The 12,004-nt window shown below is 35.7% G+C and overlaps 1 protein-coding gene across 1 annotated transcript; it reads left to right on the forward strand.

The window, feature by feature from the left end:
• The first annotated feature begins 390 nt into the window (after window positions 1–390).
• LOC146167433 (uncharacterized) lies at window positions 391–10,011 on the forward strand. The gene is made up of 6 exons (XM_083389219.1): window positions 391–559; window positions 1,922–2,138; window positions 3,083–3,204; window positions 3,583–3,752; window positions 7,466–7,692; window positions 8,609–10,011. The coding sequence occupies exons 1-6, from the start codon at window positions 421–423 to the stop codon at window positions 8,799–8,801; spliced, it is 1,068 nt and encodes a 355-aa protein (XP_083245345.1). The 5' UTR covers window positions 391–420; the 3' UTR covers window positions 8,802–10,011.
• Window positions 10,012–12,004: the final 1,993 nt, after the last annotated feature.

Consider the following 12,004-nt stretch of genomic DNA (forward strand, 5'->3'; position numbering starts at 1 on the left):
TCCGAGTATTTTATAAGGAAAATGTTGGCTGACTAAAATCATGACATTTTGGTCGAATAATCTGGATGCCGGGACAAAGTCATAACAATCGAGACTCTCCCGGCTAAAACGGGGCGTTTGGTAGGCCTAGACATTGTTGGGCCAATATGTTTTTTACGTGGTTTTACGTGGTAATTTTTTTTTTAAATGATTTAAAATTACGTGTATCAATTTACACTTTTATTACAATGTATCAATATTCTGTCGTTTTTTTTAAACGACATTTGAATGTAAATTATATACTCTTCTGAATATAGACTAATTAAAAGATAAAAAAACATCGAACTGCTCTAAAAACTGAGTGATTTTTAACGTTTTGTTTACACTTTCTTTCTAATATCAACAGAAACGAATTGTGCTTTAGCTTAAATTGCCACTAACATGGCTAAGACAGGGACATGGATTGCCCTGATGCTCCTGCTGGTTTTGATTGCCGCAACCGCCAAGGCCTTTCTGTTTCAAGCGGAGAAAATGCAATATTGCCCGCCGCAATGCAACTCGTGTAAAGACACACGCTGCAGTAAGACCGTTGTTAAAATTAACTGAATGGAAACCCATTTACATTTGTTTAGTCGCAGGACTTTTCAATCCAGTGTTTTTCGACCTTTTAGAGCCACGGAACACTTGATGTATTAAATAATTTTACAGAACGCCTACTGAACTATAATAATCTATTACAAATATCAGCACGATAAATTCGCTTTCAGTTTTTCCTAGCGCGATATCTGTACATGGTTAGACGAGCACAAAATGTATATTCGGGTTGTAGCCTACTGCAATCCTAGTATTACGCAACGAGTTTTTATCAGTGTACTTTGGAACTTATCAGTGTACTTTGGAAAAATTTAATAAATTTCTCGTGGAACACCTGACGATTTTTACCAGAACACCGGTTGAAAATCACTAGTTTAATCGATAAAAACAACCATTTTCACACTGTATTTAGTGCAGGGGTTGTTAAACTAGGGTCTGTAGACCACTTGTAGTTATAAGGGATAGTTTTAAGAAATACACAAAGGTCCGATTGAAATCTCATTGTACAAGACAAAATAATGATTTTTTTCAGAAGAAAAAGTCTACTTGTTGTGTGACGTTATGACGTCAATAATTTAAAATAAGATACTTTATTAGAATAATTTTTGTTGTACGTATATTAGTGCGTATTTCAGCCTTCCGGCGCAGTGGTGCTTAACCTTTTTACCACCAGGGCTCCTTTTGTAATTGTCCTGTTCCCTTTTAAATACGTATACCTTTAAGGCAGTTTTGTTTTGTCGATTTAACATCAAGGAATTAACTGATTTTAAATAACTAAACTCTTAAAGCGATATTTAACAAACGACTGCAAATTAATAAAAGCTTGAGAAGCGCACCGCTCCGAACAAAAATCAGTCAGCAAGGTGTAAAACTTTAATACAAATATGCATTTCGCCTATAAATGGCATCATCAGTTTGTCTGTACAAATAAATAGTAAAAAATTAAAATATTAAAATATAAATGTAAAATAAATACATCCAAGATGAACAAATTATTTATTAATAAATTTTAGAACTTTTATCGTCGGCATTATGTGTTCTGTTGGAGGGCCAGATTCTGTTGTTAATACACATACAACGACTGCAAATTCTATTTAAAATTGCGCCCTATATAAAATACGGCGGTGAATTTCTATAACTTAACCACATAGGCCTATACGATTCCATGCAAATCATATGCATAAAAGTGCACTTGACATCAAATGGGTATTATAAGACCACTAAAGTCTATAAAAAACAAAAATATGGTATAGTCTAGCGCTGGCTAATAATAATAATTAAATAGTTCGATGCTCCCATAGGGGGTTGCCCAAGTTAAATACTCCAACGTCCACTTTTCTGTTCCAAGACCGGCGCGGCTGGTGTTCTGGCTTCGCGGTCAACTGTTTAGCCGGAAATTTGGACGCGGTTCCGCCCGGGATTCCGGTAAACGTCACAGCCCTACGCCTTTCAGAAAACCACCTGCAGGCAATACACCTAGGCGACTTCAGCAAGTTTCTAGGGCTCTCTGTGCTTCTTATTGACCATAACAATGCAAGTGCACTCACGGTCGAAACACCCAACAGGTGAGATGTTTTGAAATGTATATTTTGCGAAGGATTAGTTTATTTAAAATGTGTTATAGTATAAACTTTATCTAACAAGAACTACAAAGGCGAACATGTATGAAACAATATTGTTTTAAATAGAATATACTACAGTTACGCTATGAGGGCGTCACAATCAGTTATGGCAAAAAGCTTCATTATTAAATCAATACGAAGAAATCGGTTGGCGCTTGTCTATAATCCTACCACATTTTCGTCCGGTTGCTAACCATTTATGTTGCTAACATTATTTGGGTTAGGGTGCGAGTAAGCGTTTGGGTTCGGCTGGGTCAACTATTTTATTATATTTATTCCCCTATATTTATTTATTTATTAAATAAAATTTAAAAAAAGTCAAACTCATTTCTTACTGTAGAAAAGTAGTAGAATTCTAGACTAGCGCCGAAGGTGCAAAGTAGTCCTAACGAATTTTATTGACCCAAAAGTTGATAATTTCCCGAAAAAAAACAGACAAAAATATAACGAAAATGCGAGTTTACTTTGGGTTATTGTAGATAAACAGGAGGGGTATCTCAAATGTACTGGGTCAAAGAGCACCAATTGGGATAAAACTTAGCATACCTTCTGGGGCCTATGTGAATAAATTCTATTCTACAATGGAACTCTGACAACCAACCACCACATATGTGAAGCAAACATTGTCAAACAAACCAAACTGCATTTGTTAAACCTGTATCTTCAAGAAGTGTTTTGCGTGACCGCAACTGTCTCTCAAAATTTTCCAGTGGTCGTTCAAAACAACATATATGTTTTTTAAGAGCGGATGATTAACAGTTAGTCGTTATAACCGTCTTGGTCTCATAAAATATGTTAGCGGTCACCAAGGCTAAACCTTTAAAAAGAAGAGTGTGCACGTTTTATTTATGTTAACTCAGGACTGAAGCCTCAAATCTGTTTCACAGGAGATTAAGGTTTCTCAGTTTAAGAGGAAATCGTTTTGCGTCGCTGCCAAGGAAGGGTTTATTGAAGCTTAAGGGCGTTTCCGAACTCATACTCGCAGAAAATCATATTGAATCAGTGCGAGGTAGGTAAACTTTTTTGTCCACCAATGTGGACTTTACTAAGAGAAGGTAAGATAAAACACAGAAAGTAGGTAGGCCTAAGTGTTGTTGCTGGGTTCTTTCCATTGACGGAACAGGTGGTCGGGAATATTTGACTAATCAGTAGTGCTCTGAGCCTATAGTTGTCTTTACAACCTGTCTCCACTAGGGGAAGGTGCCGCCACGCAGGTAGGGCCCTAATTCTAATTCCGAACTATTTGTAGGCCTAATCTAAACTGCTCTAATTTTAACTCTAATCTAGTTTAAAACCTGAGATAATTTTAACTCCAATCAAAGTTGGGAAACTGAAATTCTACAATCTAATTTATAGTTTGTGTTACAAGAATTTCATTGATCGGCAGGCGTGCGTTTCCCGTCCAGGATCGAAATCCTAAATCTCAACGGCAACCGAATCAGCGAACTGGCGAGAAACTCCTTCCGCAAGGTCAAGCTCCTTCGCGTGCTGAAGCTTAACAACAACCAGATCAGACGCATTTTACCTGGTGCTTTCAAACAACTCGTCTCTCTTGAGGTTGCTATGTTGTTGTTTTTTTTCGGCCATTTTTTGTCTGTGTTTTTTTATCTTCGCCTATAACAGGGACCACAAAACTGTAGGGCAACTTTAAGGCAATATTGACTACTCATTGTAATCTTAGCTTGTTTGGTTTATTCCATCCTTATTGTAATCTTAGCTTGTTTGGTTTATTTCATCCTTATTGTAATCTTAGCTTGTTTGGTTTATTCCATCACAGAAGGTTGCACAATAGAATAGAAGCGAGGAGACCAGAGCTAGCTGTTCTGGTCTGGCTGAGAGACAGAGTCGATCTCTCTTGAAGAGAGTAAGCACAAATAATATAACCAAGCACGAGAAGAAGGGGCGATTAATAGAATACAATAAAAAATACGATTTGGCAGGTATACCAATGGCTAGATAGAGGTATAGTTACTACAAACTACGACCCACCGGTTTAATTTTTCCCGCCTGGAGCCTATTTTTTTAATGATCCTAAAATACGTTAAATAAAACTTTATTAAATGGAAAAGTTTGTCAGATAAAAAACTAAGCTAAATTTTGTTGAGATTTTAAAGTTAACAAAACATTTTATAAAAGCTAACTATATATTTGGTTATAGTTATCTGGCCGCGATTACCAAACATTACATTACAGTTATCCGGATCTTTATTAAAAAAAGTTTGCTTACCACCCCTGGCCTAAACTAATGGATATTCCGACAATTAAAACCGTTGTTGAAGTATTTATTTTTACTTTATCAGCTTGCAGTGAATAAGTTTGTTGACTGAGAATTGAAATTATTTTTGCTGTAACAAAAAAAAAAAACACAGTCGCTTAAACAGATCACTTTTTCGAGAGAGAAAAAATTCTACACAAATGTGGCAGCACAAATATGTATTGGGATTTTCGGAAGTTTGAAACGTTGATTGTTACTGTGTAGAACCTACTTCAAAACGAAACGTTTTTACCCAAAGCTACTATTCTTTAATAAAACCAAAAAAGTGACTTGGGAATACAAAAAGAGACTACAAAAAAATAGCACATGGACAGACCTTTTAACAAAACAGTCAAGAATATGCGGTAAAATATCATTAACAGCCAAGGAAAAACAACCAAAGAGGGACATTATTAAATTAGACAAAGTTAACTTGAACATTATTTATTATCGTTGATTAAACAACAACTGCCGGAGGGCCAGGTCACTTTTGTATAAGTATGTGTCATGCATCCTTCATTAAATTGACATGTAACCAGGGCCGGATTAAGGGTACTGTGGGCCTAAGGCTGATTACTAGAGAAGGGCCTAATGTGGCAAACCAAGGTACAATATATTGCCCGAATAGGTGGTCTAAACGTTGGCATAAAATTTTGCCAGAAGAACAATTGTACAATTACAAGGTACAAAAAGTAACGAAAATACATACATACAATCATACATGGATAAAAACATTTTTTTAAATGTAACTAGGGTAAAGCGGGCCATAATTGACCCCTTATTTTTCTCGTTTACAAAAATTGCGAGCGTCAGTATTTGTTTACTGAATTCTACAGACTGCCATCTGAAAAAAACGTTTGTGGCAAAACATTAGGCAGATTCGATTTTGTAGAAACCAGGAAGGAGAGAAAATGTGTTTGGGGAATGTTGATGTGAGATAGCGCAGCAAAATTATGCGTTTGTTACTAAAGTTCGAGTAAATTCTAAGTTATTTTTTGCTTAAAAATTAGTAGTTAAGGGCCTGTTTATTAATCCGGAACAGTTGGACTTTTTAAGTTCCGAGTTTTTAAAGAAATTAGCTTTTTATGCGATGCATAGTGTAGGGGCAAACCCTCACAAGGTAGTCCGTTATTACTTGTGTAACTCAACTTAAAACTTTGCTGTTTGTTTTTTTTAATAAATTTTCAGTAAGACATGTTGGAATTGAAATAAAATAACTAAATATATTATTATTTTATGTTGTGATCAGTTTTGCAGGAAGGCCTAACAATGATAAATTTTAACAAGATCTGTTGTAAAAAAGGATCAATTGATAGTTGTTTTAATAGGCCTACTTATAAGTTGATATATAGCATAGGGGAAATAAAAGGCTGTTTATGTACGGCCAATTTATAACCATGTAACTTATATATTGATATAAGGCTGCTGAAGTATTATTTCCTTTTTCGTTTTCTTGTGTGTTTTGATCTTTTTTGAAAAATATTTTTAACCCAGAAACGCGCCATGTACACTATTACTTAATTCCTGACGTCACGTTGTGACGTAACTTGTAACAATATTTCGGAAAATTTTTATGCGCCCCTTACACAAAAATCCGTCATCCTGCATTTCCACACAATAAGGCAATTAAATTATATTTTATTCGTGGGGTACGCTTTGCTCCGTGCAAAAATCGTCTAAAAATGTTAATTTATTCAGAATGTATGCTTCTCTCAGTTGCTTTATTTAAACATAGAAGTAACTTTCAGTGAGACCTTTCGGTTGCTACCCTACTTATCAAAAACATTTTGTAAACCTCAAAAAATAGCATTTATCCCGTTTTGCCCCGCCTTTCCCTAAGTATCATAGACTAATAGTCAGTGCTCCCTTTAGGAAAATTTTCTACTGCGAAAATATGATTTGTAGTGTACCGGTACAAAAATATTTGAAGCCTGAGTTGGCAGGGGCCCGCGGCAGATTAATGGTTTTTGTATGGGGGCAAGTCGTGAAAGTTATAAAGATGGCGTAACAAAGCGTGAAACCATGAAACTAATATTCTCAAGAAACTTGTATGCGCAACTTCAATCGAGTTTAAATACGTTTATGGATATGGCAACAAAGAGGTCGCGCGAAAAATATCCGACTCTTTGGGTTAAATTGACAAAACGTCCAATTCAGCAAGATAGGATATAAGATGCCTTTAGCACACAATTAAGAATAGCGAACTATTATCTCATTTGCATTTATCAAGATGACTTTGTCAATTTGCAAGGGCCATTGACCCCACAGCTGTATCTGTATAGAAATCACGTGAAAATTGTGACTGTGTTAAAAAAGGCCCCCAAAATGCTTTTCGGTTTTATTGTCAAACACTTAACTGCTGTGTTGAGCACTCTTCTAAAGTCATATTTTTCCTTGTTTTTTTACTTATGATAAACAAAACATACACCGCATGGTTGATGAAAACCGATTAGACAAAGTAATTTACAGTAAAACATGTATTACTTTACAATCGTTAGTGCGGATTCGATTTGTTTACTTGCTTTTAACTACAAACATTAACTTAAAAATGGTCAATACGAAATGCTCAAACTGTTGTGGCAAAAAACTGAAGATATTTCGTTCTAAATTGAGAATGATGTAAAAAATTGAACCTTAAAAAAATTAAGGGCCGAATTTTTCCAGGGCCTAAGGCTATAGCCTTATTAGCCTATTGGTTAATCCGGCCCTGCATGTAACTGTAGATCCCTTTCATTATGAAGTTATTTGTACTAATAGGATGTAGTAAACAATGTCTTGGTTCCTATTCGGAATGTTCCCCTCTAAGCCTGTGTAGCTAATGGTGGTAGAGCGTACCAATATGACCGTAGCTCGTGCATTCAAACATCACTGTAGACTAGTTGTTTTTTCTAGCCTGGCTTGCATGAATATCCTTAATGGAGATCGACTGATTTGGTTAGTCAAGACCTAAGGTGCTGTAGGCTACAATGTAAACCTGTACGAGTGTACGACACCTAACTTGTCACTTTCAACACAGGTCTTGGACATGGCGGGAAACAGCCTGACAAGGTTGCCACCGGAGGCCTTTTCCAGCCTGAGACAAGGATTCTACCTCAACCTGAAAAACAATCGAATCAACGAAATCCATCCGTCGGCCTTTAGAACCTTCGGATCTAGAAATCCCAGCGGACACCAGATCAGCCTCGACCACAACAACATGCAGTTCATCAACATGGACGTGTTCACAGTTCTCGTAGATAGGAAGTAAGCATACATTAATTGACGTAATTCAAGTTGCATATAGGAATGTCCAATAATGTCGGATCGGATCCGGTACATACTAATTAAGCCATAGTGTAGGGCAGTGCTCTTTAACCTTTTTTTGTTTAGTAAACCCCTTAAAGTTGTTGCGAAGAACTCATGCACCCTGTTTACTCAAAAAGCAAACTGAGGTAAAAACCGATATGATAAATCATTATGCAAATCAATATCATGTCAATCAAACCAAGCGGAGTTGCCGAAGTTTTACACACTGTCGGTGAGAGTACGACGATGGTTTGCAGGTTGCTTGCAAATACCATTGCATGTCACAAAACAGTATTTAAACAAACTTCAGAAAAATAGCAAAGAGACTATTTAATAACTTTTTGTCTACAAATCTGTCAAATATTTTTGGTTTATTAAAAGTTTGTTGTGCATTCTTGTATACCTTTTCGTTCTGGTGCACCCTATGCATATTTTGGTGCAACTTATGGTGCATCGTTCCTGCCGGTTGAAGAGCACTGGTGTAGGGCATGAACTGTGTTGTAACGACCTAGTGACTTGACTTAGTCAATTTTCGTCTACGTTATACTTTAACCAGTGATTTTTGCAGGTAGGCTACGTCGTTTCAGTATAAAAAAGTTGTTTTTTACCAGTTACCTACCCCCCCCCCCCATCTCTATTAAGGATTACAACTAAGATTGCATTGCATATTTGCGCACGATATGTAACCATAACCTAAGGTTTCCTAAATGTATCCTACTTGTTTTAAACCTCAGTTTATGACGTAACTTTATACAGTCATGTCTGAATATTGTCGTGCGTTGCGGAAAAAAGACTCTTCGGAGTTCCGGCAAGAAATTGATTTTACTTTCACCTGTGCTTACTCTAACGCAGTATTGTGTTTGATTTTTTATAGCGCAGAGCCAAACACTGGTCCGTTCTTCCTTACCCTTGGCGGGAATCCCCTGTTCTGCGACTGCAACTTTCTCAACTTTCGAAACGATTCGGGCTCGTTGATCGCCGACAATCACCAGTTGGTTTGCAATCTTCCACCTGACGTCGCCGGAACCAGGGCCGATGAGCTGTACATTGCAGACTGCTGCTACTGATGGCTAATTGTAACGTGCTGCTGGTATCTTAATCTACTATAGTTCTTTTAGACTTCTGCCCCCCTACTAAGCATCACTTCACCTGTGGTTGCCAACCTTTTATGGCTTACCTCAGTGCTCCGCAACCGGGGTGCCGCCATGTAAAAATACTTTTCTACTTGCGCTTTTTTTTCAAAGATATTCTATAAACTTTAGTAGGCTACTAATAATATCCAAACCGTATATTTTAGGCGGGCAATTGAACAGTATGCAATAATTCCAGTAAACTCACTTTTCTTATTTAACTTTTTTTAAAGCTATATGCTATATTCAATCGAAAAAAGTTGTAATTCTGAAATAATTTTAAAACAAACTCAAGGTTTTTTCAAACATTTGTACAGAAGCAAAACCCCTGCAATTTCCATGTAAAAAATATTTGGCATTTTTGTGTTATTATTATCCGCCTCGGTTTGCACTGTATATTTTTTATCTTGATGATGAGGCACAATTTTAGCTTGGTTGGCATTCCAGAAGGCTTTTCGAACATTAAAGTACGACGAAATACAATGTTCTCTTGAGTTTCATTTTTCCAATTAGGCCACTGCCCATTTTTTCGTAATGCTAAAACCCCTTAAAATCCTATGATTAGCCACCGCTAGGGGTAACCGAGGCAAGTCCCAAAACTTGAATCGGATTGTTTTAGAACTTTTTTAAACCTAAAACTATATGATAAGGTAATATAATACGTAAAATTTTTGCGCCTTACGCGTATATGACTTCACACAATCTATACTGCATTCAACATTAGACCATCGTCGTTTTCTGTATATTTTTGTAGGTGTGCATCAGAAAATGTAAACACTGTTGATGTGTTTTTAAACACTGAAGGTGGCCGAACACATAGGAATCGACATAGGAATAGTAAATAGATTACAGCACCTGTACTTGATTTTTCCTTAAGTGGTTTTATGTAATGTTACTACAAACGGGAAATGTCATTTGATTCTTCTTTGCACTGTAATCGTACACAAAAAAGTTGTATCAAGAGGCTTATCAATAAAGGAAAATCAAATTTTAAAGAAAAACCTATCGGCACCCATATTAGAAGAAAGTATTAGAAACGGCATGCCGTGGGGCAACCACTGCTTAAAACTGTGCTGCAGGTTTAATTTCAAAAAAGTGGTTCTGCTGCTACTAATATGAGTATACTACTTGCCTTATTTAAGTAGAATCTATTTAAGTAGAAAGTGTTGTCTTTTTGAAATAAAAGTAAATTATTTTGCTTTTCTTTTTTAATGTGTCTTATTGATAAACGTGAAGGGAATCATTAATTATGTCTTGATTGTGTTATTTTCCGTTACTTTTGCTGCGCGAATAATTATGTAAAACTATGTGATATTATATTCTGTAAATGTGAAATATTTGCATTGCAATAAAGAAAAAAAATGTGCACGATTTTGGTGATGATTTTTAGCAAACGCTGATGCAATCTAGGCGGCGTTGATGCGATATTATAATATTTTAGTTGGGTCTAACAACATATTGTGAAGACCAGTTATAAGGAACTAAAACGGTATCCCAAACTTTAAAAAAATACACCGTAAATAAATCGTTTTATCACCTGTGGTTATTTTTACATATTTTGGATGAAAAAGTTGCGGTTAATTTTTTTAGCGGTTACAAAAGCCAAACCTCACAAAACAATCCCTGGTAAGACTCTCAATAGACTCTTGTTCAATTTTCCACAGTTCTTTCTCGCAAAGAAAGAGTCGCAAGGCGCAGAACAACCTCAACTTCATTAAAGCGTATTTTTCAACCATTTTCAAAACATCGCATCACAATCGCGACAAATTAAGAGTAAAGAACTTCATACGATTGATTGAATGCATCAAAGAAAACAGGTCAAATCATACGATGAATCATACAAGGCCATTAAGGAAAAAAACACAAAGAGGCAGGAAAATCAAAAATGGGGTCCAAAGGACTATTTTTTTAAGTTTACCAGTATGACCTCAAGCGAAAATTCAATCGTTATATAAATTGAATTACAATTTGAACACTTTAAATCAGGTACCAGTAGGATTCGTTTTTTTTTTAATTATTAATTCCAGTTGTTTACCAGGCTTCAAACGTATGTAAAGCGTGATATAAGTATTCTGTTAAATCGTTAAAAACCTATCGATTTACACTTCATGTGTTATATCTAGACTAACTGAATTTTGTTCCTTTGCATTAAACTGTCTGCGATAGATTGCTTACAACAGAAAGCGTTTACCATTTGGGATTCCAGTGAAAAAATTATGAGTCGGCTGAATAAAGATGATAAGTATATTTAGCTGGATGAAAAAGCGGCTATTTAGCCTGATGAAAGGAGCGCAAAATTTACAAAAAAGTCTTAAACTTAAGGTGAACAGGTGTACTGGAAAACCTAGAAACGTAACTTGGGTAATTGCTTGAATTTGTAATAGTAGTTTTTAGTAAATGCTTAATGCTATAAAAATTGACAACAATAATTATAGGAGATGGTAATTCAGCAAGAAAGGGTAAAAAAAACAATTACCAGGAACTTTGATATGTAAGGAAATTTGCCTAAAACGTATATATTGTTAAAATATTCTTAATATAAACAATCGATTTTATACCGTGGACGAAAAAACGATTTGGGGGCAGAGGATTGTTTCGAAATAAAATTTGAAATTAAGTTTTGTTTACGTAGTCCAACGTCTGTAAATACGGCCAAAACCAATTTCATGAAAAATAGAAAAAATCGGGTAACCAAATCCTCCGATGTGAAAAGAAACCAAGCTGAGATTATGAAATGTAAGTAACAGGAAATAAAAGCTAATTGAAAATAAGGAAAGTCGATAAAAAGCCAGTACCATTATGAAAAGGAAAAAGGTGGATACAGCTTCAGCAAACAGAAACATACGCGATTCATAAATCTATTTTGATTGTTTACGCTCAGGTTGAACTTGAAAATTTCTGGTCTGTTAAAAAAATATAGAAATTATTGATTAAAAGTTGTTGGTAATGATTCTCGTTTAAGCGAAATCAAAGTGTTAGCTCAAACAACACCGATCAAACTACTATCACAGTTCCACGAACCACAATAAATTATTTAAAGAAATATATCTGAATAACTATACAGTTAACAAGAAACAAGCAGAACTTACGCTAAAGCGGATTTTTTTGTTTAACGGGCTTTGTCTTGCAACATACTTTTT

This window comes from Ascidiella aspersa, chromosome 1 (assembly GCF_963924565.1).
Source record: "Ascidiella aspersa chromosome 1, kaAscAspe10.2, whole genome shotgun sequence".
Classification (NCBI taxonomy): Eukaryota; Metazoa; Chordata; class Ascidiacea; order Phlebobranchia; family Ascidiidae; genus Ascidiella; species Ascidiella aspersa.

Excerpts from the sequence above, each read along its gene's own strand:
- LOC146167433 (XM_083389219.1), top strand. The coding sequence starts at position 421 with ATGGCTAAGACAGGGACATGGATTGCCCTGATGCTCCTGCTGGTTTTG. Across the intron at positions 3,753-7,465 it reads AACAACTCGTCTCTCTTGAG|GTCTTGGACATGGCGGGAAA; the intron begins GTTGCTATGTTG and ends CTTTCAACACAG. Across the intron at positions 7,693-8,608 it reads ACAGTTCTCGTAGATAGGAA|CGCAGAGCCAAACACTGGTC; the intron begins GTAAGCATACAT and ends GATTTTTTATAG.